Here is a 27,350-nt window from a genome sequence, read left to right on the forward strand (position 1 = left end):
GGATTTGGCTGCTTTATTTGAAGAACTGCGGAGAGAAAAGAAACTAAAATCTCATCAGAAATTATCAGAAACTTTGAAAAACCTACTTAATTGTGTATATAGTTCCCCATCTTATATTGCAAAGGATTTGATGAAAGTACTTCAGGAAGTCAGCAGTGAGGTATGTGCAGTTCAGGCGGCTTGTAGTTTTGTGTGTTCTTACTAAGCACTATTAGAGCTGCTCATCGTATCTAGGAAGATGTGTCCAAGAGTTAAGCAGATGCGTGCAGCACACTCAGAAGTGAAAATTCTCTTACTCGTTTGGGAGGGGGAAGCATTATAGTGTAGAAAAAGACACAGGATGCAAAAAGCAAATATTGTGGGGTTTTTTTCCTTTTTAAAATTGTGTGTTATCCCTACCTAACCAGTTACTTGATTTTAAGTGAATTTAAAAAAACATATGGGGGGAAACACTGAAGGGGCACTGCTGAAAAAATTGTTGGTTTGTGTCTTTTCTTCAGGTGAAAATCCTCCACAAGGTAATAGTTTTGGACATAAGCCTGTGAACATTCCAAAATCGTTTGTTCATTTTTTAAATGTATGTGGTTGACCATTTTTCTGGGGGGAAGGTCCATAGCTTTCATGATATTGTTAAGGAAGCCTGTGATCCCAGTGAAAGAGGTTGTGAAGCACCTGCTTCTGTGAAGGAGCATGCTGGTCAGCACAGGAGAAGCTCTTCATCCTAGGGTTCCAAAAATGCCTAGATGCTTCTCCAGTCTGGGACTGACGACAACTTGGAGAACTGAAATGGGATAAAGTGGTGTGGAAACCACATGATCAGATTTTCCTGGTGGGAACAAACAGGTGGCATTTATCAGCTCTGTGTCATCCCTGGTGGAGTTTAAACTAGGAATTGATGGGGCACCTGGGTAGCTCAGTCGGTTAAGTGCCTGGCTTCTGGTTTCAGCTCAGGTCATAATCTCACCGGTTCGTGAGTTCGAGCCCTGCATCAAGCTGTGCCCTGAATCGCCTGCTTGTGATTCTCTGTCTCCCTGTGTCCATGCCCTTCCCCTGCTTGCTCTCTATCTCTGTCTCTCTCTCAAAATAAATAAATATTTTAAAAATATTTAAATAAATAAACTAGGAATTGACAATTTTGTTCTGTAAAGAACCAAATAGAAGTATTTTAGGCACTGTAGGCTACACAGTCTTTCTTGCAGGTACTTATTAGCTCTGCCATTGTGTTGCGAAAGCCATGGTCACTTACGTAAACAAATGAGCATAGCTATGTTTCAGTAAATAAAATTTACAAAAATACATGGTCCTCTGGATTTGGCCCACAAGCCATAATTTGCTAGCATTTTGGTTTAGTTTTTAAAGGCTTCACATATATAACATGAATTAATATTATATCAATTTGGAAGCTCTGGGGGAAACATGCAATGTTTTAGAGAAAGCTAAAACTTCTTTTTGTGGCCTAAGACTTCAGTTTGTATTTCCTGTTTTCAGAAAGTCTTGGGACACTCAAATGATTCATCTCTGAAGGGTTTAGAGCCCTTTTTTTGTAATGTTTTATTTAATTATTTATTTATTTATTTATTTATTTATTTATTTATTTATTTATTTAAATTTACTTATTTTGAGAGAGACTGCGTAAGCAGGGGAAAGGCAGAGAGAGAAGGGATCCAAAGCGGGCTCCTTACTGACAGCAGAGAGCCCAATATGGGACTCGAACCCACAAACCTCTGAGATCATGACCAGAAGTCAGACGCTTAACCAACTGAGCCACCTAGGTGCCCGCCCCTGTAATGTTTAGTTTTGAAAGAGAGAGAGAGAGAGAGACAGAGCATGAGTGAGGGAGGGGCAGAGAGGCAGGGCTCAAACTTATGAACTGTGTGATCATGGCTTGAGAAGCTGGATGTTTAACCGAGTGAGCCACCCAGGCGCCCCTAGAGCTTTTGGCCATTACAGAATGAACTTCAGGGGAGACTTCAGTGCTTAATTGGATTAAATGCCATTTCTCATGTCTAAGAGATCATCTTTATTGGGGCTTTTTTCTCCAGGCTGTGCTCCCAGTCTTGGAACATCATCTCTTTGGATGTCTTTGTAAAGCAAGCAAAATTATATATCAGTAACTGTTTACTATTGAATTGCCCAAATTTTAGATGGTGCTTTCTCAGCTGTTGCCTATGGCTGAACAACTGTTAGAAAAGATCCAAAAGGACCCGGCAGCTGTCCTGAAAGATGAGGCCATTATTTTGCAACTCACTCTGGGAAAATATAATGAATATTCAGCATCCCTTTTACATAAGGACCCAAAGAGCCTAGATATATTTATAAAAGCCGTGCATACAACAAGGGAACTTGGTGCAGGAATGCCAACCGTTCAGATTACAGCCCTTGAAAAGGTCAGTGATTTTTTTCAGAAACTAAAATATGTTCAAGCTTTTAAATTTTGTACTGTTTTACTTGGAGAAGCTTAAGTGGAAATGTTTTAAAAGGAATATAATATATTTGATCTGTTTTTGCAAAATTGAGTGATGTACATGTGTGTCGAAAAGAACTGCATTTTAACTGACAAAATGAGTAATGATTTTACGTTGTAAGAGAGAGTGGCTTTAAGGTCATTTTTGGAATTCATGTTCGTTCGTTGAGCTCACTTGCCTTTTTTCTATTCCCTCTAGATTACAAAGCCATTTTTTGCAGCTATAGCAGATGAAAAAGTTCAGCAGAAGCTTTTACACATGTTGTTTGATTTATTGGTGAACTGTAAAAATTCACATTGTGCTCAGACCATTAACAGTGTTTTTAAAGGGGTAAGTTGCAAACTTTCTGTAACTTGTTTATTAACGTTTGTTCTCTCCAAGGGACACCATGTTTAACTGTCCTCTGATTTCCAGTGCATTTAGGAAGTCAGATGTTAGCGTCAACAAGAATCCTGGACAAGAAGCTCATAGAAAAGTGCAAAATCAAAATATAAGTTTTCATCATGATTTTTATTGTGCGAAATACTTACAGTGTTAAGCAGGTAGGGTATGTATGTTAGGTTGGATCTTACTCATATTAAATGGGATCTATCTGGTTTATGCAAGGATGTTCAACTGGGTATAGGCTATACTTAATTTATATAGTTGTGTAATGACATACATATAATGAGACTGAGAATCTGCTTGTTGATTTATGTGTGTATTAAAACATAGCTGTACATCAGAATAACCACCTGGTTATTCTGTGTTTGTTTTGCTGTTAAAAAAAATAACTTAGAAAACAAGTTCACAAAAATAGGTAATAATATGGGCAAGTTCTATCCAGTTTTAGCAGTTCTCAGAATTTTGACATATTTTCTTAGATTTCTAAGATGCATTAAATGAAACAAATTAAGGTACAGAGTAGTGTGTATAATACAGTCCTGTTTGTGTGTGTGTGTGTGTTTTAATATTTATGCAGGTTTGGTATGTGGGAAGTACATAAGGTGTTTGCCTTTGGGGATTGATTTGAGCTCTAGAGTCATAGGAAAATGTAAAAGTGACATGGATGTTTTCACTATCTTTTTTTTTTTTTTTTTAATGTTTATTTTGAGAGAAAGAGTGTGAGTGGGGGAGGGCAGCGAGAGGAGGGGAGAGAATCCCAAGCAGGCTCCATACTGTCAGCTCAAAGCCTAATGCAGGGTGCATTCTCATGAACCGTAAGATCATGACCTGAGCTGAAATCCAGAGTAAGTCAGCGTATATTTCTCTGATGTTATCCTGTGCAAGTGTATCATCGACCATTCTTCCTTCATATTTCAGATTTCTGTTAATGCTGAACAAGTCAGAGTAGAACTGGAGCCACCAGATAAAACGAAGTCCTTGGGCACAATTCAGCAAACAAGAAGGCAAAAAATGCAGCAGAAGTAAGAGCTATGTGTTCAGTGAGAAAGTGCCCTTTGTTCCCCAGGCCTTAAATGTTATGAAACCATTACGAGTTTTTTGATACCTGTCAGTTTGACGTATGTGGGTATGATAATTTTTACTTTGCATTCATCATGTTTGCTTTTCTAATATTTTCTTACCTGTTTCACAGAAAATCACAAGATCTAGAATCCATTCAGGAAGTTGGAGGTTCTTACTGGCAAAGAGTAACCCTCATCCTAGAATTACTGCAGCACAAAAAGAAACTCAAAAGTCCTCAGATACTGATACCGACTCTTTTTAACCTGCTAGCAAGGTAATGACACTTGCCTTTGCCTTTGATCTGTGAGAGAATAGGATTCTAATTCCTGCATGTCTTCTCTAACAGTCTGTTTTCAACAGTCTTTTCTTGCTTAACTAGTCTGTAAAATAAAGCAAGTACTGTAGTTGAAAGATGAAAGGTTTTAGGTACCCTTTGCCAGTTCCCCAAGTTGTGTAGTAAGTGACCACTCCTCGTATAGCCTACTTTTTAACTTCCAACACCACATCTCTTGGGCATCTTTACTTGTATTGAAAGACACAGGGTGAAACTTGCTATGTTTTTAGGTGTAAATTACTAGATTGATAGTTCTGGTATATGCCACTGTAGTGTGGATATTCTCTTTTACTGTCTAAAAAACAGAGTAATTTGCAAGGTTGTCCTCTAAGGTTTCAAGTAAGTTCATGGAAAATACAACAGAGAGGGTTTGACATTAAGCACCTACCTGCATGAGAAAAAAATTAGCATTAGAATCTTACATCTTGTTTACAGTCTATGTTTGATGTTAATATTTTAGTTATTCCTAATGAAGTATGTGTTGTGGACAATGGTCTTTAATGTATCACTGAAATTGTGTAACTCTTTGATTTCCCATTATGTTTTTTTTCTGGGGGGTCCTGAAGGAGTTTAGAACCTTTGCTACCAGAGCAGGGAAATATGGAATACACCAAACAATTAATACTTAGTTGTTTGCTTAACATCTGCCAGAAGCTCTCTCCAGAAGGTGGCAAAATACCAAAGGGTATGTACTCTGTTGGAAGGAAAGGGTGGAAGAACTCACTGCTCTGCGTGTGAACGTACCTACCACTTAGAGAGTTTTTTCTTTTTCGTCACTGTAGATGTTCTAGATGAGGAGAAGTTCAATGTGGAATTGATTGTCCAGTGCATCCGTGTTTCAGAGATGCCTCAGACCCATCACCATGCCCTTTTACTTTTGGGTACTGTGGCTGGAATATTTCCTGTAAGTATTAAGTTTGAGACTTCAGCAGATATCTTAGGTATTTTCTTTCTTCAGTGGAAATAACCTAAGTGCTCACTGGTTTGAAATCAGTGGACTTTGGGTCTCATTGGCAGGACTCTCAGCCCTGTCTCCTAATAGCTGAGACAGTGTGAGCTGTTTGATCTTGCTAAGCTTCAGATCCTCTTTTTGTAAAGTGGCAGTAATAGTAACCTTCTCGTAGGATTGTTGTGAGGATGTGACTGGGTAGTTTATGGTTCGCACAGAGCCCAGCACAGTGTAGCTGTGTTAGTGTTATTTGAAAAAAGTTAACTGTCCTGTTCTCCTCAGACAGCTTCAACCAGTGACTTGAGAAAAGTAATTGGATTATAAACTGCCTTAGTTAGAGAAATCATGTCCGTTATAGAAATATATCTTTTGAAGAGATTGAAGTTTTTTCCTATCGGGGATTTAGGTCACGGGTTCTTAACTGGGGTTCTCCATGAGCTTCAGTGGTCTTTCTATACTAACATCATGTGCTAAATTTTATGAGTCTAGGATTTTTTTTTCTTTGAAGAGAGTCAGTAACCCTCAGAGGAGTTGATAATCCAGCAACAAATAAGAATCATTGATATTTTTCTTTGTTTTTATTGAAATATAGTTCATACACCATTAAATTCAACCATTTAAATAGTTGTACTATTCACTGGTTTCAGTATGTTCACAAAGTTGTATACCCATCACTATTATCTCCTTCCAGAACATTTTCATCATGCCAGAAGAAACACCATGCTCATTAACTGTCACTTCTCATTCCATCTGTCAGTACAGTTTCTGCCCTGGCAACCATTAATCTACTTTCTCTCTATAGGTTTGCCTCTTCTGGACATTACCTATAAAAAGAACCCTGTAATATGTGCCCTTTTTAATGTCTGAAACATTAAAGTGAAAACACTTAAGCATCATACTTTCAAGGTTCACCCATGTTGAAGCTTGAATCTATTCCTTTTTATGGCTGAGTAATACTCCACTGTATGCAGATACCATGTTTTGCTTATTTGTTTATCAGTTAATGGATATTTAAGCCATTTCTACTTTCTGGTGTATACCTAGTAGTGGAATTGCTGGGTCATAAGTTAACTTTAATATTCTAAGAAACTGTCAGACTGTTTCCATAGCATCTATAATATCATTTTGTAACCACCAGCAGAATATGAGCATCCTAATTTCTCCATATCTTCACTGCTAGTTGGTACTGTCTTTTTTTTTTTTTTAAGTTTATTTTTGAGAGAGAAAGAGTGTGTGTGAGCAGGGGAGGGGTAGAGAGGGAGGGAGACACAGATTCCGAAGCAGTCTGCAGGCTCTGAGCTGTCAGTACAGAGCCCGACAGGGGGCTCAAACCCACAAACTGAGATCATGACCTGAGCTGAAGTCAGATGCTTAGCTGACTGAGCCACCCAAGCACCCCTTACTTTTTTTTTTTTTTTTTTTTTTTGTCATCCTAGTCTGTGTGAAGTATCTTATGATTTGGAGTTTGCATTTCCCTGAACAACTGATAATGTTGAGCATCTTTTCATGTGCTCAGTGACCATTTGTTTAATCTTTGGAGAAATGTCTTTGGAAATCCTTTGCCTGTTTTTCAGTGGGGTATTTCTTCTTTTATTACTGAGTTATAATGAATCATTAATATTTGATATGCTTAAAATAGAAAATGCTGAAAGGTGTGTTTCCTTTCAGGATAAAGTTCTACACAATATCATGTCTATTTTCACATTTATGGGAGCCAGTGTCATGCGTCTAGATGATACTTACAGTTTTCAAGTTATTAACAAGACAGTGAAAATGGTTATCCCAGCACTTATTCAGGTAAGCTGTTTTAATACCATTGTTTGTATTCTTTTAATTTTATAATTGTATATAGTATGAAACTTAAGTGACATTACAAGTTTTTCTGAAATGCTCAAGTGTTTGTGCTTCTGAAATTTTAGAATGATGGAGCTAAGAATGAGTCTTAGTAACAATGTCCTTTCCAAAAACATGAACATGCATAGCTGGTTCTGCTTTGCTGGGAGGGCATAACTGTACACATGTCTTAGCATTAATCTGACAGTGAATTTACATTTGCTGTATATTTCAGGACATTGCAGTTGGATAATACCCTTACTCATGTCAGTGAAGATAGGACATTTTAGAGCTCCAGTGGCAAATTTGTGAATACGCAATTTCAACAAACATTTTCCAAATGTTCTCTAAGAGCCAGGTACTCAAAGAGATGATTGGGTCTCTCTGCCAATTTGAAAAGCAGCCTTGAAGGTGAAAGAGCTTGGTCATCTGGTTGAGTCTTCTGTTTACCCCTACTTGTTAATGCCTTTCTCACATTATTGACCGTTCCAGGGATGACAGCACCGTCTCCTTTTAATCTTGGTATTTGGTTGATATTGTCTGTCCAACAGGTCCCAACAAGTAGGGGACACAGATCTAAAAAAAAAAATAGCTGTATGCACAGTAGCATGTATGCCAGTAGAATAGATGAGTGGTGAAGGGTTCAGAATAGAGGATGGCACATGTCGGCCCCGAAGACCACAGTTTCAGAAGAAATAGAATTTGAACTGGCATAAATGAAGGGCAGGATTTGCTCGGTAAAAAGGCGAGGTCTGGGAGCATGCACCGTGTGTGTGAAGAAAGTGACGTCAGTCAGTTCGTGGAGTGCAGCGTTGAGACGGAGAAGTGGAGGGCATTGGTTCATTCGTTCATTTGTGCAAGAGGTTGTTATTCATTCTTTAATTCAACAACCGTGTTTGAAGGATCAGTACCAGAGTTAAATGGTTTGAACTTTATTCTGAAAGCAGCAGGGAGTTGTTGGCCTTTCTGTACTCTGCTTATGTAGACTGTACCCGTTCTTCTTGGGGCAGAGCACAAGTCCTGCTTGATATGTGCAGCCTCCCGGTTGGCCTGAGAGCAGACCTGTTGTAAGTGCCCCATACTTGGCATCTGCCATTCATTGCCTGCTAGTGTTCTCTTTCCACGTGTGAGTCTTGTTTCATACAGAGGATGAATCTTCCGGGCTGGGCTCACATCCTACATCTTGTATTCTCCTGGGAGCCAACAGTGCCTGGGACCCCATCTGTACTCTTTGAATATTTATTGATAGGTCTTTGATTATTCAGATTCTTTTGATAACTTTTTCTGGCACATCTGAAGGCCGTGGACATTCCGTGTCCACTTAAAAGCTTCTTTTGTGGAGGGTTGTTTGCTCCTACTCACTGTCCCTGCTTGCTGTTCTGCAGTCTGATGGTGGAGACTCGGTGGAAGTCACAAGAAACGTGGAAGAGGTCGTGGTGAAAATCGTGAATGTATTTGTGGATGCGCTGCCCCACGTCCCAGAGCACAGGCGCCTGCCCATCCTCGTTCAGCTTGTCGACACGCTGGGTGCAGAAAGATTCCTCTGGGTCCTCCTCGTCCTGCTTTTTGAACAGTATGTCACGAAAACAGTGGTGCTGGCTGCCTGTGGAGAAAAGGTCAGAGTATAGAGTGGGGTGATTAGAAGGAAAATGTTTGTGTTTATGAAGCATGGGGTGCTCACGTCGATTTAACAGTCCTTGCTCGCAACTGTTTGTAAAGAGGTTTTTGATGTTCTTTACAGCTGCTTTCCAAGCCTGTGGCACTCTGAATATCCTCCATAGCAACTGATATCTGCTGTAGGCGATTCGACCTAAGAACTGGTCTAGTACAATGCTGGGTGGTTTAATCCAATGCTGGATTAAACTGTGTCTCTTGAAAGTGGTTTTTAAGGCGTTTCTTGGGGGAAAGGGAGGAATGTCTACGTCATCAAAGTGGTTACAACATGGTGGTGGTTTTGAAGAGCCCTGTTTGGATGGATGAGGGCAGAACTTACAGGCTGAGGACTGCTTTTAAATGACTTTCTAGACACAGGATCTGGGAATAGAGGTAGACACATTCTGAGTAAAAGGGTATGTTCAGTTCTGCTAAAAATCATAATGCAGATTATCCTGGAATAATGCCAACATTCTTCTCATAAATTGGCATTTTTAGCTAAGAAGCTCAGTAATTCATTCATCTGGTGATAACATGTGACTATAAGGAACAGTATGTAATGCCTTTGCATGCCAAGAAATATTTTTCAAATACTTCCATCATTTGTACTTAGTTAATAAATTTGATAGGGATAATTACATAAATTCGACATCGAATAGGGATAAATTCAATAATTTTATTTTCTCTATACAGGATGCTATTTTAGAGGCAGACACTGAATTTTGGATTTCAGTCTGTTGTGAATTTAGTGTCCAACATCAGATACAAAGCTTGATGAATATTCTTCAGTACTTAATGAAGCTGCCAGAGGACAAAGAAGGTCAGTCATAATCAGGTGTTCATTGTTGAATCTGAAAGCTCCAGAGGTGCAGAAGACCAGACGGGTCATCCTCAGAGCACATGGTACATCTTAGAAGGGATTTTATAAGTAACTTAATAATTTTTATGTGATGGTGTGCTTTCTCAAATCCTTACAGAAAATGGTAAGTAAGATTTCTCCTTGCCTCTCCTCACACATTGGCATTGACTTTTTTGTTTAAATTTATTTATTTAAATTCAAGTTAGTTAACATACAGTGTAGTATTGGTTTCAGGAGTAGAACCCAGTGATTCATCACATATATAACACCCAGTGCTTATCCCAACAAGTGCCCTCCTTAGTGCCCATCACCGATTTAACACATGCCCCCTACCCACCTCCCCTCCAGCAACCCTCAGTTTGTTCTCTCTTTAAGAGTCTCTCATGGTTGGTCTCCCTCTCTCTTTTTATCTCATTTTCCCTTCTCATCCCTTTTGTCCACCTGTTTTGTTTCTTAAATTCCACATGTGAATGAAATCATATGACATATGTCTTTTCTCTGCTTGACTTCCTTCTCTTAGCCCGATACACTCTAGTTCCATCCATGTTGTTGTAAATGGCAAGATTTCATTCTTTTTGATCACCCAGTAGCATTCCATTATGTGTATATATGCATCTTCTTTATCCGTTTGTCAGTTGGACATCTGGGCTCTTTCCATACTTTGGCTACTGTTGATAGTGCTGCTGTGAACATTGGGGTACATGTGCCCCTTCGAATCGGCACATTGGCTTTTATACCTCTGTCCTTTTGTGTAGATGTGTTGGCTGTGGAGTATTACAGGTATATCCAGGATGAATTGTAGTAAAATGACAGCAGGTTAGCAGCAATGTATTAGCTGTGTCTCAACTTCTCATTAGAATATTTGTGAAGACGTTGACAGGAAAAAAAAAACAGGTGCCACGACTTTGGTAACTAAATATTAAATTTTTACCATATATGTGAGTCTTGAAAAAAATTCCACTAATTGCGGCACCAATTAGACTGGTTTAAGAAAGGGTTTGATGTGTTCTTAGTTCTCTGCCCTTTGAAACAGAGCAGCAAGGAGCATTGGAAAGAAGATACTAAGGACCCCATGGAGACTGTTTTCTGTGTGGCCAGCTGTTTGGCCGGGCTTGTGGTCCCACAGTCTGCTTAGGTTTGGCAGGGACAGACCAGGAGCCTGGAGAGCCGTGCGTGGTGACTGCTTACGGGAGAAACCTTCAGTTTGAGTCACTCTCTAGGACAGTGAGTGGTTTTTAAGTGGCCCACTGTGGACTCCCCAATCACTGCACCCTCAAACCCATTTATATTAGATAAATTCGGATATAGGATTCTACAGAGTTTTAGAACATACATCTTTAAACTTTGAGAATTAAATGTTGAAGGCTAGAGATGACCCTCCTTCAGACTGTTGTGAGCCAACATGTAAATACTTCTGAGGCTTCAGAATTGGGAATGGAGGCAACATTTAAAGGTTCCTTTTTAAATGTCTTTGTCTTTCATTTGCTTGTCTCAGTTGTCCTGTTTTTTGTTTGTTTTTGTCTTACTCTCTTCTCTGGGCTCTTGGATACTTTGTTGGTAAATACGCGTCTTTCACTAATTCAGGAGAGGAAAAGCGGGGTGTGACAGATTCACAAATTCCTCGCAAAATCGTATCCCTTTTACTCTGCTCATTATGTCTGTGTCTGTAAAGATTCTGCTTGAAGATGAGTGACGTCACTTGTCCTTGTTGCTCTTTTTCAGAAGCTGTTTCCAAAGCAGCATCAACTAAAAGTGAATCACAAGAAGAGGTGCTACAGATTTTTAATATAGACACTCACACGAGCAAGCAGCTGCGGCATTTTAAATTTTTGTCCGTGTCCTTCATGTCTCAGCTCCTGGCTTCTAATAATTTTATCAGAAAGGTGATGTGTTCTTTTAAATGTGTTTATGACAAGATGATTTTGCTTTTTCTAAAGGAACTATCTTTTAAACTAGTAAAAATAGATTGGCAAATATGAAAACATGAGGCATGCCTTTAAAGATAATAGAAAAAAATCAGGGGTGCCTGGGTGATTCAGTTGGTTAAGCATCCAACTTCGGCTCAGGTCGTTATCTCACGGTTCTAGCTCCACATCGGGCTCTGTGCTGACACCTCAGAGCCTGGAGCCTGCTTCGGATTCTGTGTGTGTCTCTCTCTCTGCCCCTCCCCTGCTCATGCTCTCTCTCTGCCTCAAAAATAAATAGAACATTAAAAAAAAAAAAAGATAATAGGAAAAAAACAGAGCGTACCTGAACCATTTGGCATGATCTGGTTAGGCTGTACATGTATCAACCCTGCGACTCAATAATTCCATCTCAAGTGGTACACAGGCATATTGCACATTTTACTGGGCTTCACACATAGTGTGTGTTTTACAAATCGTAGGCCTGTAGTAACTCTGCATCAGGCAAGTCTCCCAGCACCATTTTTTCAATAGCAGTTGGTCATTTCATGTCTCTCTGTCACCAGATTTTTTCATTATATCTGTTACGGTGATCTGTGGTAACTGATTATGACTTGCTGAAAGCTCGGATGGTGGTTAACATTTTTAGCAATAAGGTATTTTTTAAGGTACATAACATGGGTGTTTTTTTTTTTTTTTTTGACATAATGCTATTGCATATGTAATAGGCTATAGTTAGTGTAAATACAACTTTTTTTTTAAGTTTATTTTGAGAGAGAGAGAGCGTGAGTCGGGGAGGGGCAGAGAGAGAGGGAGAGAGAGAATCCCAAGCAGGCTCCATAATGTCAGCTCAGAGCCCAACGTGGCGCTCGAATCCACGAACTGTGAGATCATGACCTGAGTTGAAGTCTTACACTTAACTGACTAAGCTACGCACGTGCCACTAAATGTAACTTTTGTATGCACTGGGAAACCGAAAAACTTATTTGACTTGCTTTATTGTGATACTCTCTTTATTGTGGTGGTCTTGAACTGAACCTGCAATGTCTTCAAGGTATGCCTGTATACCCAGCAGAATGTATGAGCATAGGCACTAAAAGACGTCTACAAGAACGTTCATAAAAGCAGTATTTGTGGTAGCCCAGAACTAGCAACAAGCCAAGTGTATATCAATGTGGAGTGGATAAAGGGTCTGTCATCAAAAATGGACATGAGGGAATCTCATAAGGGTAATGTTGAAAGAAGACAGGCAGACACAAAAGAATATATCCTATGATTCTAGTTGTATAAACTTTAAAAACAGGCAGAGCAAATCTAGGGTTGTAGAAGTAAGGACAGTGTTTACCTTTGGGAAGGAGGGAATAAGCAATAATGAGGGTCCAATAGAGGAAGGTTTCTGGAATGCTTATAAGAGCCTTTAATAGGCTCTTTTCTTTACCTGAATATAATGAGCTCTATATGTGTGATTTGTATGCCTTCCTGTTTGTGCGTTAAACTTTAAACAGAGAAGAAGGAAATACAGAAAGTGAAGACCTAAAGAAACAGAGAAGGATCAGGAACATCAGAATGGTTGAACATTAATAAGAAAGTCTGAGTTGTGGTCTTCTGCGTGAGCAGGTCAATGGGAAACCATGTGATCATCGAAGTATTTGTAGAAAAATAATGTAATAAATTCAGTACTTATGATTTAAGAAAAAATCCTCTTAGCAACCAAGATAGATGGGAACTTCCTAATGAAGTTCTGGCCTAATGAAGATACCAGAAACTGCTTTACATCACCTTTCATAATGAGACAGACTTTATAAAGTCTGGAACAAGGATATCCTGTCATTGTTTCTATTCAGCAAAAGAACGATGTGTAAGAATCCGAAAACGATCAGCAAACTCCTAGAACAAATGATTCGTTCAGGTAGCTTGCTTGATAGGGATAAGTGTAGACCCTGCTCTGTCTCAAGTGAGCTTGCCAAGGACAGTGGTGGTGCCAGGTCAGTCAGGGGGGTCAGTGTGACCGTGTCCGGTCTGTCTAGACACATACCCTGTGCGCATGGAAGAAATGCTTTCATGTGGAAGGGGCATTACAGAGTAGTTAGGAAAAGAGAACTGTCCAGTTACTAGAATGGACTTGATTTGTTTTCCATGTGGGGAAAGACTGGCCTCATACCACATACAAAAGACAATCTTAGGTAGGTTAAAAAATTACTTCAGTGTGATTTTAGGTAGATTAAAAAATTACTCTTTCAGTGTGAGAAGGAACACTTAGAAGGAAATGAGAACATTGTTACCAGAGGAACACAGAGGAATTTCTTTAGAAGTGCATTTTAACAAAAAGCCACCATAAGCAAAATGAAAAGAAAGCCACAGACATAAATTAAAAAGTATCAGTTCCTATGAGAACATCTGGCAAAGAACATGAATTCACAACAAACGGCTAATATTAACATACAACAAGGTAACCTCTCTAGTAAGGAAGGGAATTGCAGATTAAATGCGATGCCACTATGATGTCCTATCAAACTGGCAAAAGTTTAAAAGCCCTTAATAGCAGGAAGTGGCAAGGCTGTGGGGACACAGTGACTTGTGTACCCCACTGTGGGTTAGGTCTCCGGATAGCCACTTCAGAAAGCGAGCAGTCAGCGGTCTCCAGTCAGGTTGGAGATGCGCATCTCTTGTGATCTAGCCGTTCCCTTTCCGGGGTATATGCTCTACAGAAAAGTGCCTGCTTGTTCAAGGAGACATATAAAAATGTTCTTTTCTAATGTCTTTACTGACAGAAAAATGGACGTAAACTAAACATCCATAGTAAACAGATGGGATGAGCAGATGTGCCATGGTGTGTACTGTGATGTATGCAAGGAGTGTTAAATGAACACTAGAACGACATACATCTCTGTAGATAGATCTCAGAACTCTGATGCTCCCAGAAAAGCATGTTGCTGACTGTGGTGTAAACTCTGACATTTAACGGCAGGTTCAAGTTTGTGGGGCTGGGGGCACTTAACCAAGGGATGAGAGAGGTAGGGATTACACTGGTATCTGTAACGTTCATAATGTCATGCAGTTACTAGGAGCTAATGGAAGCATTTCATAAAATTAGTGGGTAAACGAGTGTAGATGGCTGTATTTTTCTGAATCTTTCTAGTACTTATAGAAATCACAGGTATCTATAGAGTGTAATCACTCTGTGAGTAGAATAACGAAAGGGAATAGAGTTACTACAGTTTGACGGGGAAGGTCTCAACCTGATTAAATTGTACGGTCAGAAAACGGTCCCTGGGAGGTTTGAATTGAATAGTCTTACAGATGAGTTTCACTGTACATACTTCAAATGATTTTTTTTTATATCTAGCTTGCATACTGTTCTGATGATGTTTTCTTTAAAAATTAGGTGGTTGAAAGTGGTGGTCCTCAGGTTTTAAAAGGCCTTGAACAGAGGTATGTTACTTTTTAAATTTTTAAAAAAATTTTTATTTGGAAATAATTTCCAACTTTTTAACAAAATGCTGGAAGAATAGTGGACAAAACTCTCATATAAGCCTCCTTTGTTTTAGGTTGCTAGAAACAGTTCTTGGCTATATTAATGCTGTAGCACAGTCCATGGAGAAAAATGCAGACAAGCTAACTGTGAAGTTTTGGCGGGCACTGCTTAGTAAAGCTTACGACATGTTAGATAAGGTAGGCTTCCATTTCTCCCCATCCACTGTGTTTTGCTGTTTTTATGTCATCGTGAAGCTATTTGATAGAAAGTTTTACTTTAGGAATAAACTTAGTGATAGTTTTTCTTACCATAATGCAGCTCACATTTTTCTCGGAAAAGAGTCTCTTGATGGCTGGAGATAAATTCATCTGAAAATGATTATTTACCTACAAATTATGAGAGCATGTGCTTCACTAAAAATGATACTTTAAGATTGAGTCATCTAATACTGTATAATATTCTACTTTATGCAGTGGAATAGAAGAAAAATAGCTTTTTAGGTAGAGTATGTGGGATATTAGAAATATCACTGGCCTTGACATTAGGATCCCTGTTCAAAATCTAGCTGTAAGACTTGGAGCAGTTCACTTAGTCTTAGCATCGGCGTTTCTTGTTTGTTTGCTTCTTTTGTTTCCCTTTTAAATGTGGTTAGTAATGTCTACCTGAAAGGTTAGTGTAAGAAGTTAAAAGGGCATAAACTGCCTGGAACCTAGAAGGTATGCAGCAAATAGAAATCAGTCTTAATCTGAATGGATCTTCCCTTTTAAAAATTTTTTTTGTTCAATGTAAAACTACTGTCTAGGTCAATGCCTTGCTGCCCACGGAAACCTTCATAGCTGTGATCAGAGGGCTGCTGGGTAACCCGCTGCCATCTGTCCGCCGGAAAGCACTGGATCTTTTGAACAACAAGCTACAGCAGCATACATCCTGGAAAAAGACCATTGTAAGTGAAGATCATCCGTCATACCCACTCACCACTCTGCTTTATCAAAGAGCTGCATTTTAACTCCCTTGCGTTTGTCGCTTCCCTGAGTGCTACGATGTAAATAAGTATAGTAGTATTTGAATATGATGCCAGTAGACGTGTTTCTAAAATGTGATGTTAATTCTAATAGGAATTGGGATAAGAGTTCTTAGAATGGAATCACAGCCTAATAGAGTTGTTGCTAATTTGGACCCTACGTTGTCTTAGCTTTAGCATGATCTAATCCTCTTTTACTCCAGACCAGTGGATGCATTACGTAAATACGTCCCAAATGGGTCGCAAGCACATACGCTGGCTCAGTGGTGAAGAAGGCAGATAGGGAAACAGTTGCTTGTGTATAATTGTGTGGCACAGGGCCTCAGGCAGTCGCAAGCAGTAAAAAATGGAAAAGACGGACTAGTATGTTTTTTCTGCAGCTCTAATTATTTAAAATTTTTGGCTGACCTCTTCATCTTCAGGTTTATCGTTTCCTAAAACTGGTTCCAGTCCTTTTGGCCATTGTGCAGCATAAAAAAAAGACGGAAGAACAAGCAATAAACAGACAGACAGCTTTATATACTCTAAAGCTTTTATGTAAGAATTTTGGTGCAGAAAATCCAGAGCCTTTTGTCCCCGTGCTGAGCACTGCTGTGAAACTGATTGCACCGGAAACAAAAGAAGAGAAGAATGTCTTGGGAAGTGCCCTGCTGTGCGTGGCAGAGGTGACCTCCACCCTGGAGGCGCTGGCCATCCCTCAGCTTCCCAGGTATGCTGATTAGGACCTGGAACAAGAGCCATCATGTGGGGTTTCTGGTACAAATTGAAAAATAATACCTTAGCAATTTTTTTTTTTTTTTTTTTTTGCCACTCAGTAGAGGTTACATAAGATTAGATTTGTTAAAGATTTAATTTTTTCTTCAAACTAAAAACCACTAATTAAAAACTTTCTAATTTCCTTTATGATGTTTGTTGCCTTCCTCTTTTCACTCCCCCTTGGCCAGCTGTAACTAGGAAACAAGGGGTGAAGCCCCGCGGTGGGTGTTCCATCTGTTTGGGCAAAAGCTGCCTCGTGCAGCCCAGGTTCAGAGTTGAATGCTCCTGACTTTCCCCCTTGGCTTTGGTATTTTCTAGCTGTGCAGCCCTGGGCAGGTTACTTGGTCTGTTAGAGCTTTGCCATCCCTAAAACCGAGACCAGACCGACTTCATGGGATTCCGGTGGGGGGGTGCATGTAAGGCTTTTTGCACAGCGCCTAACACGTAGCAAGCATTAAATTGAAAGTCCCTGTTATTTTTTAAAATGACTGAGTAACTATTGCTACTGGGAGGTTTCTTGCTCTGAGTCTCATAAAATGTGTAGACACGTTTTGTCGGCTGTGACATAGCATGATGTAGCGGGCACAGTTATTAGGAGTTTTGCATAGTGACTTCTCCATTCTCTGTTCTTAAAGTTACTCTAAAACTCTTGCTTTTTTATATCTAGCCTGATGCCATCATTGCTGACAACGATGAAAAACACCAGTGAGCTGGTCTCCGGTGAGGTCTATCTGCTTAGTGCTTTGGCGGCCCTGCAGAAGGTTGTGGAGACCCTCCCACATTTCATCAGCCCTTACCTAGAAGGTGTCCTGTCCCAGGTGAGCCACAGTACCTCAACATGCTATGCCCGTTTTCTCTCCCATCATCCCTCCTGCTTGGTCATGACGTTGAAATGGTCATCGCTTTCTTCTTATAAGGCTCATCTCTTTTTTGATTTTGCAGAATGTGTTTTATTGCCTTTCTCTCCCCTCCATGAGATCGTTCGTGTTGGGCTGGAGCTGCCTTTTATTACTTGTAGAAACTTGTGTGTCCTATTTGCTTCGAATGTAAAGGGTTTTTTAATCCTAAGGTGTCTTTCAAAATCAGAATCCCTCTATTGCTGTTCAGTGGTTACTTGGCACATGGGCAGTGGGCAAGGGGCATTTCTAACTGACAGTGCCCAGGAACGATCCTCACTCTGTTCTCTTGTACTGGTCATTTGCCATTATGAGGTTAGGAGCTTCAGCTGCCATGATGAAAATAATTTAGCTGATTCACACACTCTTGTAGCCAGGGCTTGAAGGTAGACTTTTTATAGAAAGGGACCCCTACATCTGAGGAGGTTTGTAGATAGATTTTTTTAGCAAGAACAAACACACTTGACTCTTCTCATGGTCTCTGGATTCCTGTCCTCTTTAAAAACAAAAACCCATCAGTCTGAGTGCTCTGTGTTCTTCTGCCTTCCACCATTTACCTGCATCCCTGACTCCACTTGGGGAAGAGGCATCTGTTCATTTGTATCTACAGATGTTCAAGACTGCTTTGAAAGGAATTCTGTGAAGCGATAGTGCTCCGAGCTTTCCCCAGCCGCTAGCCTCTGGGTTGACGTCTGTAAGTGTGCAGACATTGTCAGTGAGTTCTCATATTGGCTTTGGTCGTGGTTTCTGTATTCCTATAGGTGGTTCATTTGGAGAAAATCACTGGTGGAATGGGTTCTGCCTCACAAGCTAATATCCGCATCACATCCCTTAAAAAGACACTGGCTACCACACTGTCACCCCGAGTCTTACTGCCAGCGATCAACAAAACGTACAAACAAATTGAGAAGAACTGGAAGGTTAGATCATACTGGGTTTTAGACTTTGGAGAGGGGAGATGTGGTACTGAAATTTCTAAGTTTTCACTTAAAGAAGAGGATGGTTATTTAATTGATAAACGCACTAATGAACTCGGAATATTTAAAATTGGTATGTCTCTTTACTGTGTTACTGGTAGAAGCACATGCGTCCATTTATGAGCATCTTGCAAGAGCACATTGGGGTCATGAAGAAGGAAGAGCTCACCTCCCATCAGGCTCCACTAACCGTGTTTTTTCTGGAAGCCCTGGACTTCCGAGCACAGCACTCTGAAGTAAGCTTATTTCCACTTCCCCAGATCCTAAAGTTATCTACTTGTTTAAGAGCCAGAGAAAAATCTAGCTGTGTAATCTGTTTTACTTGCCAAAGTTATTTAGAGCTACATGTTAGTAATCTGGCTAATCTTCTGTTTTTCAGGATGATCTGGAGGAAATTGGAAAGACCGAAAATTGTATCATTGACTGTCTAGTAGCCATGGTGGTGAAACTTTCTGAAGTCACGTTCAGGCCCTTGTTCTTTAAAGTAAGCTTGCTCCTTCCACGTCTCCTTTGTACCCATACATAAATGTTACAAGATATGTAGAATAAACTAATATTACTTTTATCTTTTTAGCTGTTTGATTGGGCTAAAACAGAGGATGCCCCGAAGGACAGACTTTTGACATTTTACAACTTGGCAGATAACATTGCTGAAAAACTTAAAGGGCTTTTTACTCTGTTCGCTGGCCACCTGGTGAAGCCTTTTGCTGACACCTTGAACCAGGTGAACATCTCCAAAACAGGTTGGTAGCTGACTCCAGTCGATACCTTTGCTCTGTGTACCTTACACAAGGCACAGTAGGTATAGTAAGCATAAGGAGGGTGAAGGTTTTACTTCATAATCAGTCAGTAGGCATTGAAGTCTTTGCTTGAGCAGAATGAAAACATGTTAACAACAATTGACTCACTTAGAAGTAAAAGTAAGGTAAATGGTATGTGCTACTCTAAGTTATTGGAAGTAACTTTAAAATGTTAAGATTTAAGATTGGTGTTTTCTTTACCGCTAATGAGCAACCCACTGGATAAGTGGTAATTTAACTTGCCAAACTAAGTGATCTAAACTGAGAATCTTGACTCCTACAGGAGCCACTTACCCGAGAGCTGCCCATTTTATGTCATGTCTTCATCCTGATTTTCTGTATTGTTTTAGAAATATTCTTCTGACTGTAGTGTTAATAGTGATTTGAATTTAAACATTGGAGGTTAAATTGTGAAAATCAACTGTTTTTTCACTTTTACTCTTCCCATCTACAGATGAAGCGTTTTTTGACTCTGACAATGATCCTGAAAAGTGCTGCTTGCTATTGCAGTTTATTTTGAACTGTTTATATAAAATCTTCCTTTTTGATACTCAGCATTTTCTCAGTAAAGAGAGAGCAGAAGCCTTGATGATGCCCCTGGTGGACCAGGTAACCACATGGAACCCATCTTTTTGACAAACGATGAGGAAATTGCCATCACTGTTAAATTTTTTTGTTAATTTTATTTAAATCCAAGTTCGTTAACATATAGTGTAATAAGGTTTCAGTAGAATTTAGCGATTCATCACTTATATACAACACCCAGTGCTCATCCCAACAAGTGCCCTCCTCAGTGCCCATCACCCACGTAGCCCCTCCCTAACCCTCTTTCCCTCCAGCAACCTTCAGTTTGTTCTCTGTATTTAAAAGTCTCTTATGGTTTGCATCCCTGTTTTTATCTTGTTCTTCCTTCTCTTCCCCTGTGTTCATCTGTTGTGTTTCTTAAATTACACATGGAGGTGAAATCATATGATACTTACCTTTCTCTGACTTCTTCCGCTTAGCATGATACTCTCTAGTTCCATCCACGTTATTGCAAATGGCAAGATTTCATTCTTTTTGATTCACTGTTAAATTTTTACTAGATTTATATCTACTAAAATTAGAGCTTGCTGGGCTTTCTTCTCCAGGCTTTTTTTTTAATGAAATTTTTATTTCAAAATTTTGTTATTTTTAATGTACAGAACTTATCTTCATAGTGGCATACACCAGGTTTTACTTTTGAAGGTTTCAAATGGAAGGCAGGATATAAGGACTCATGGTTAGATTTTTTAATTTTCTAAAATTGGATTTATTGAGAATGTTTTAGGACTGGGCCGCCATCTGGAAGAACGCCTCTCAGCTGTTCTCCTGGAGGGAGGGGTGACACTAAGGGCCATGACAGTCTGCCTCGGCTCCAAAAGGTGGTAAATTTGCTCTAGAGAGTGTTAGAATTACACACCTGGTCCTCGAGCCTGCTGCTTGGAAAGAGTAAACAAGTTTATTTATACATTGGGAATTTTTCAGACAGAAAACTTGTTGCTCAGAGTCCCTGTCTCCCTCATAGCTAGAAAACAGGCTGGGAGGAGAAGAACGGTTCCAGGAGCGAGTGACAAAGCAGCTCATCCCGTGCATAGCGCAGTTTTCCGTGGCCGTGGCAGACGACTCTCTTTGGAAACCACTGAACTACCAGATTCTGCTGAAGACGAGAGACTCCTCACCCAAGGTGGGCGCTGTGGTCGACAGGCACCGAAGCTGCGTGCGTTCCCCATAGAAACCAAACAGTCCCAAAGCGGTCGTGGCTGTAGGCCCATGGTACACTAGCTGCTTGTCTTCTAGGACCGGAGGTTGCTCTTTGGGGCAGAAGTTTGAGCCTGAGAAACGTTTGGCTTTTACTTAAAGGCTATTTATAAATAATAGAAGTCCTCTCCCCCACCCCCACGGTGTGTTAGACGCAAGTAGTGACATATTTAAATGTCTTTGTGCTCCCAGAGACGGTCTTTCAGTCTGTTCACAGAACATTCCTTTGAGCTAGAGCAATGGATTATCTCCGTCATGTGTATCAGGCTTAGGATTTTGTGAAATAATGGGAAATAAGGAGTGGTGGACACTCACTCACGTGGGCGAGGACGAACCAAGTTACAGCCCCCTGCCTGCGTCTCAATTTCCAGTCACCAGTTCTCAGTCTAATTAGCCTACGAGAACCTCAGTGAATAAAGCAGACCGAAGCAGAATTTTGTCAAAAGATTTATTACTTGAAATATATACCATTTATTACAGGAGAGAACAGTGAGGCTATTTTCATGAACCCCCAGATTTTACATTGTAGGTTCTTACAAGCTTATAGCATTAAATTTGTCTTAATGTTTTGTTTTGAATGTACAATATCAAAAAAAGTCTGGCTTGAACATAGGTAGCTCATAGGCTTTTTAAAGAAATCATTTTGCTTTATCCAAATATATTTTTTTAATTGTCCAAAACCGGAAAGAGGATTGGTACAGCTTTTGTTTCAAAGTGAACCACTAACAGAGCCAGACCACTGCTTGCATTCCATAGACCAGAAATATGAAATAGAGAATATATGAATTAGGTATATGAAATAGGAATAGAGAAACACCCAGACTTTTTTTAAGTTCCCAGATCCGGGGAAGTCACGATACATTATTTTTAATTCCGTGCTGAATGCCCGCCCCCTCCCACCACTGTAGTCGGGAGGGAGGGGTCCTGCCTGAGGGGGCCAGGCTGGCCTCATCGCCCACAGCCCAGCAAGCCCATGAGCTTCGGTGCACGTAAACTTGATGACATACTTGAGTCTGTGTGTGCCTTTTTGATTGTTGTTTTTAAAGGAAAATGTTAGAAAAAGGTATTCACATTAAGCCCTGCAGTACTGTAAGACACTTTAAAAAACACTGGTTTGTATAAGGTTGCCCGTATTCTAAACAGACCCCAAGTTGTTAAATAAATTGGTGTTCTGAGATGGAAGTGGAGTGGACAGATGGGGAACCAATTCGTTTAAAAAGTCAGAGCCTGTCTCAAGTTAGACAGTTGTGAGATATAAATGCAGCAGTGCTAGTCTTGGGCGGGGGAGGGGGGGAGGGTTAAATCCTTTCTTTACCTTTTTATCTCTTTCAGGTTCGATTTGCTGCTCTGATTACAGTATTAGCACTGGCTGAAAAACTAAAGGAGAATTACCTTGTCTTGCTACCAGAGTCCATTCCTTTCTTAGCTGAATTGATGGAAGGTAATGCCTAAACTACTAAGAAATAATGGCAGTAAAATTCTGTGAAAATGTGCCCAGTGATCATGGAAATTTGGATAGAACCCCATCCTCTGCCCCCTCCACATCTCACATTGCAGGCAGGAGGCGGGGTGCTTGTTTCGAGTAGGGTTGAGAGACCGTATTAGGTGGCCACCCCGCGATCATCTGAAACTTGTCTACAAGGAAATCACCACCTTTACTTTTGCGTTTATTGATGTTTCTCATTATCCTCATACATTTATATGATTATTTTAGTCCCCATAGATTTACTGTGTCAGAAGTGCCAATAAGATCACAGTAGATTAGCTGCCTGTTACTACCAGCCAACATTTTCTCCATGTTCTGCCTGGAGGATCTCATTCAGTCCTCACGATGTGTGTGCCATTATCCCTGTTTTATAAAGGAAGAAACTAGAGGCTTTCAAAGGATTTTGATAAACTAACAAAGTGAGTGTGACGGGTGTTCAGGCCAGGTTTGCAGAGTTCTGGGCGTGGCGAACGCCCTGCCACCAGGGCGCACGAATCAGCAGGAGTGAGGAGGCAAGCAGACAAGTGCTCGTCTACAAGTACATGCCCCGGTGTCTCTTGCGGCCTAGAGCAGGGGCATCACTAGAAGTTGGGATTCCCACTGTGTACCGCTCTTTCGGGGGCTGCAAGGAGGGTGCTGTGCTTTCTGCTTCGTGGGCAGGTTTCATTTCCGTCCTTTGACTGATCGGTGGCCAGACGATGCAAGAGCTGAAGAATTAGACTAACGATAACTGAGGCAGTTTTTATTCTTGTGTTTAGATGAATGTGAAGAAGTGGAGCGTCAGTGCCAGAGAACCGTCCAGCAGCTGGAGGCCGTACTGGGGGAGCCACTCCAGAGCTACTTCTAAGACTCCGGGTCTCGGGGCTTTCTTACTCTGTTCAGAGGTCGGATTTATTCATGTTTTTATTTGTGGGTGTTTGGTACCATATTACTTTTGGTGCCCTCACCCCTGCGCGGACTTCTGTATGAAACCAGCTGGCGTGCTGCCCTCCCGCCCCTTGTAGGAACTGCAGTAAGAGTAAATGATGCCTATTTTCATACAGACTGCTGTTTGTCTAAGCATTTGTCACAGTCTTTTCTGATTGAGGTTACTGATACCGCAGACTTGGTTAATTTTAGCACTCAAAGGTAAAAGCACCTCCTCTTTAGACAGTCAAAGCCTTAACTTTTCCCGTAAAGGGATATCTTACGTACGTGGTATCCATGTTGGATTTCATTCAAGGTAGCTCTTCGAGAAAGTGACAGTTACTCAGCACCAATGCTTTGGACTATAAAGCTATTTGGAATAGTTTTCACATTTTGGGTAGATGATACTTCAGCCATAATTTTTGTGCGTGGCCACAGTGGGAATTAGTTCCGGAATGCGTTTTCTACTTAGGACTGTGATTGTCTTCTGTACCCTTCAGTCTTTGGTGGGGGCAGAGGCAATAGGCTCTCAGAACCCACAGATAGAAAAGGCCCAGAAACACTAGGTGGCATGGCTCCTCCAGAATTAGAAATGGTCAGACTTCCCCTGATGGTAATTCAAGAATTACTTGTATGAGAAAGTATCAAATTTTTTTTTTCAAACTTGATAATATATATATATATATATTTTTTTTAATGTTTACTTTTGAGAGAGACAGACACAGAGTGTGAGTGGAAGAGGGTCAGAGAGAGAGGGAGACACAGAATCTGAAGCAGGCTCCAGGCTCCAAGCTGTCAGCACAGAGCCCAGTGCAGGATCGAACTCACGAATGAGATCATGACCTGAGCCAAAGTCGGACACTTAACCGACTGAGTCACCCAGGCACGTTGGAACTTTGAAGTTTTCTAATCCCTGATGTCATGGTGAAAGTGAAGGCTCAAATAAAATAAACTACCTTCAATAAAGACAGATTTGTCTAATTTGTGCCTTAAAAATAAGTTTAAAATATCTAAGAACTATCCCATGGTTTTAGTTTGAAAGCCTTTGTTCTAATTTAGTACAGAAATTTCATGCCAAATTGTGACAAAGAAGCAAAAGGCTGAATTGTAGCTGTAGAGATATAGCTTGCTAGGAATGCGTACTCCCTTTTAAAAAATGTTTTGATAAGATTAATCAGTAAAATGCTAATAGCTTCTTCTCAAATCACATCTTATTGTTTTGTATTGTTTCTGTCAAAGAATCAATCTTACGTCTTAGTAACAGCTCCACGTAAAACAAAAAGTGAAGTATGTTTAAGAATTAGAGGAAACAATGTATGTGGGGCTTTTTTCCTGAGTGGCCTATAGTCTCCATCTGAGTCACGCCCTCTGATGTTTTACATGAAGGAAAAAAAATAACCAAAACCCTGGGGGATTCTTTCTTCAATTCTCCCAATGAAAACTGGGACCCCACTCCACCTGCCGTGAGCTTGGCAAGATGTAACATGATAAATTAACACGAATAGAAAAGAATCACGTGCCAGAATCTTCTACACTGAGTACTTTTAAAAAATCAGATTGGTAGTAGTATTCTTTTCAGTATATGGGTACAAATAATATCTAACCAAAATCTGTAATGAAAATAGTCCTAAATCCTGGCAGCATATTCAGCATAGCAATTTAACATGATAAAATGATCAGACTAATTTAACTTTTTTACCTCCCCACTCCCAAGCCTTTGAAATTTCCTGTGACAAGATCTGACCTGTAAGAATTCTATAAAGAACTTCTGCCAACTCACTTCAAAGAATAATGAAAAAATTACAGAAATGCAACAATTTAACTTGCTGATACAGGTTTGATTTTAATCACTTAAAGTAGAACAATGTTTTGATCTGGCTTGTTAATGATGAGGGACTAATCTTTAGAAGAGCAGAGAGGTGGGGTTTGTTTGCATGCAGACAAGCAACAGATTTTTATACTGCTGCTCTCTACCTCATTGGTCTCGGTGTATTTTATTTTCTGATAGTGTGTGCCTATTTCATGAACAATCATTAAATCTAATCTTGACAATTGCTTTGTTACACCCATAAACGTTTTACAGATTGAAATCATCTACCTTAAACTTTCTAGTGGAGTGTGTGTAGACCTCTAACTCCAAGTGCATGTACTGTAAGCATTTACTGGTATAGACATCCATGGCCTTCAGATTGACATCAACTTAACTTTCATGCCATTTGTTTTTGTTTCACTGCGTTTTTTTGATAGTGTTATTTCTTTGGCAGTGCTTGTAGCTAGCAGAGCTAGATATTTAGCATGTTAAAGAAAATTGCCAAATGTAAGGGCAACGTCAATCCTTTCAGTTACGGGATGTGATCGAACTCTGGTTACGAAAGCAATGGCTAGAGAAGGAATAGTGTCTTGTAAATTCGTGCCTAGGTGACTTAACAGTTGAGTAATTCTTCTAAGTCTCTGGTTACTTTATACAATTAATGCCTATAGAAAAATTGGTGACACGAGGGCAGAGCCCAAAAGATTCTGAGCTCAAGAGGGAGCAGAGTGGTATTATGTTCCACTGTATACACATAGCCCCAGCTTCTAGCGCAGTGCTGGCAGGAAATAAGTACTCAGTGTGTTAGCTACTGTATTACTAGCTACTTATTGATCTGAATCGCATTTAAAAAAGGAAGCCAAGGTGGGAGAGAGAACAGAAAGGCCTGAATAATGGCTGTCAGTTGTTGTTGCCTTGAATTTCCTTACCCTGTGGCTAGACAAAGCCACAGCGAGCGCTCGCTGCGTGGCAAGACCCAGAACACCTAGAAGGACTTTGTTATGCAAGCTCATTTTAACAATATAGATAAACAATAATAGATGCACTTTAGCAAGGCCAGTGTCACATAAGCCATTTTGTATTTCAGTTTTTGTAGCAAGCATGTCGGCTACCAGCTTCTGACTTCCAGTAAGTGAATATCTCCATCAATTTCCAGCGTGTCAATATTGCTAAGCTCTTTAAATCTGTGTTTGTACTCCAGGCTGTGTACACCATTTACGGCAACCTTGAATTCTCTAACGTCACAATAAATTATCATCTGGAAGGAAAGTACACACAACATTAGTGGCTTTCCTCGGTTTAGGCAGTTCTCCCAGCCCGCTGGTGTTAACGTCCCTTCTAAGATTCTGACTAAAGTGTATCCAGTAGTGGCACCTTCTGCCTCATCCCACTTGGGGAAGGGACTCTGAACATGCTTGCAGCTTCACGCTGTCCCCAGGGCCCGAGGCCTGCCTTCCCTCAGCACCCTCCATCCACTGCACCTTTTCCCAGCGAAATGGGAAGTTGTTCCCTCCCCACACCCCCCTCCCCTCCCCGTGTCTGGGAACCGTAAGGACGTAGGAAAACAGCCATCTTGACCCTTACAGAGGAGCTGACTGCAAGTAACAGGCTAGAAACCAAGGGACCTGGATCATGACTCTTCGGCCTTAAACCCCAGGATCTTAGACAAATGCCACAGTAGAGAATTTCAGAGCTTTTAGGGCACTCGCTGGGACTGCACAGCCGCGTGGCAACCTTGACTCCATTTCCACCCCAGCTCCGCACATCGTGGTCTCCCATCTGTGTCTCAAGCTCAGGATTCTGTGGCTCTCTGGAGCAACTGGCCTTCTGGCAGAGTGAGCTCACGTCCGTGGCCAGTTGTCAGCCTTCTGTGCTAGCCTTTCAGAGCTGTCTCTGCCTAACACAAACCCGTGAACATCAAAAGAAACTACAGTCCTTTTAAATCACTTTGACACGTCAGCCTCATACTTCCCGCTGCCGGCCTGGCCACCACGCTACCGT

General features: G+C 40.5%; 2 protein-coding genes across 17 annotated transcripts in view; one reads left to right on the forward strand and one right to left on the reverse strand.

Annotated features, from left to right (window-relative positions):
* The window catches only part of HEATR1 (HEAT repeat containing 1), a 50,646-nt gene extending 26,969 nt beyond the window's left edge, over positions 1 to 23,677 (forward strand). Inside the window, exons 22-45 of the mRNA XM_043596221.1 lie at positions 2 to 160; positions 2,145 to 2,387; positions 2,664 to 2,795; positions 3,768 to 3,871; positions 4,042 to 4,185; positions 4,812 to 4,930; positions 5,028 to 5,149; positions 6,863 to 6,991; positions 8,413 to 8,643; positions 9,374 to 9,500; positions 11,262 to 11,422; positions 14,829 to 14,875; positions 14,992 to 15,115; positions 15,721 to 15,861; positions 16,362 to 16,648; positions 17,363 to 17,513; positions 18,353 to 18,511; positions 18,670 to 18,804; positions 18,948 to 19,052; positions 19,143 to 19,311; positions 19,823 to 19,977; positions 20,915 to 21,073; positions 22,480 to 22,588; positions 23,392 to 23,677. Of these exons, the coding sequence (XP_043452156.1) occupies positions 2 to 160; positions 2,145 to 2,387; positions 2,664 to 2,795; positions 3,768 to 3,871; positions 4,042 to 4,185; positions 4,812 to 4,930; positions 5,028 to 5,149; positions 6,863 to 6,991; positions 8,413 to 8,643; positions 9,374 to 9,500; positions 11,262 to 11,422; positions 14,829 to 14,875; positions 14,992 to 15,115; positions 15,721 to 15,861; positions 16,362 to 16,648; positions 17,363 to 17,513; positions 18,353 to 18,511; positions 18,670 to 18,804; positions 18,948 to 19,052; positions 19,143 to 19,311; positions 19,823 to 19,977; positions 20,915 to 21,073; positions 22,480 to 22,588; positions 23,392 to 23,480 (3,501 nt within the window). The 3' untranslated portion in view covers positions 23,481 to 23,677. The remainder of the gene's footprint in view (position 1; positions 161 to 2,144; positions 2,388 to 2,663; positions 2,796 to 3,767; positions 3,872 to 4,041; positions 4,186 to 4,811; positions 4,931 to 5,027; positions 5,150 to 6,862; positions 6,992 to 8,412; positions 8,644 to 9,373; positions 9,501 to 11,261; positions 11,423 to 14,828; positions 14,876 to 14,991; positions 15,116 to 15,720; positions 15,862 to 16,361; positions 16,649 to 17,362; positions 17,514 to 18,352; positions 18,512 to 18,669; positions 18,805 to 18,947; positions 19,053 to 19,142; positions 19,312 to 19,822; positions 19,978 to 20,914; positions 21,074 to 22,479; positions 22,589 to 23,391) is intronic.
* Positions 23,678 to 25,356: 1,679 nt separating this feature from the next.
* Positions 25,357 to 27,350, reverse strand: part of LGALS8 (galectin 8) — a 35,857-nt gene continuing 33,863 nt past the window's right edge. For all 16 annotated transcript variants that reach the window (XM_043596223.1, XM_043596230.1, XM_043596222.1 and 13 more), the window contains one exon: positions 25,357 to 26,607. In XM_043596223.1, coding sequence (XP_043452158.1) covers positions 26,458 to 26,607 — 150 coding nt within the window. In that variant the 3' untranslated portion in view covers positions 25,357 to 26,457. The remainder of the gene's footprint in view (positions 26,608 to 27,350) is intronic.

This window comes from Prionailurus bengalensis, chromosome D2 (assembly GCF_016509475.1).
Source record: "Prionailurus bengalensis isolate Pbe53 chromosome D2, Fcat_Pben_1.1_paternal_pri, whole genome shotgun sequence".
NCBI lineage: Eukaryota > Metazoa > Chordata > Mammalia > Carnivora > Felidae > Prionailurus > Prionailurus bengalensis.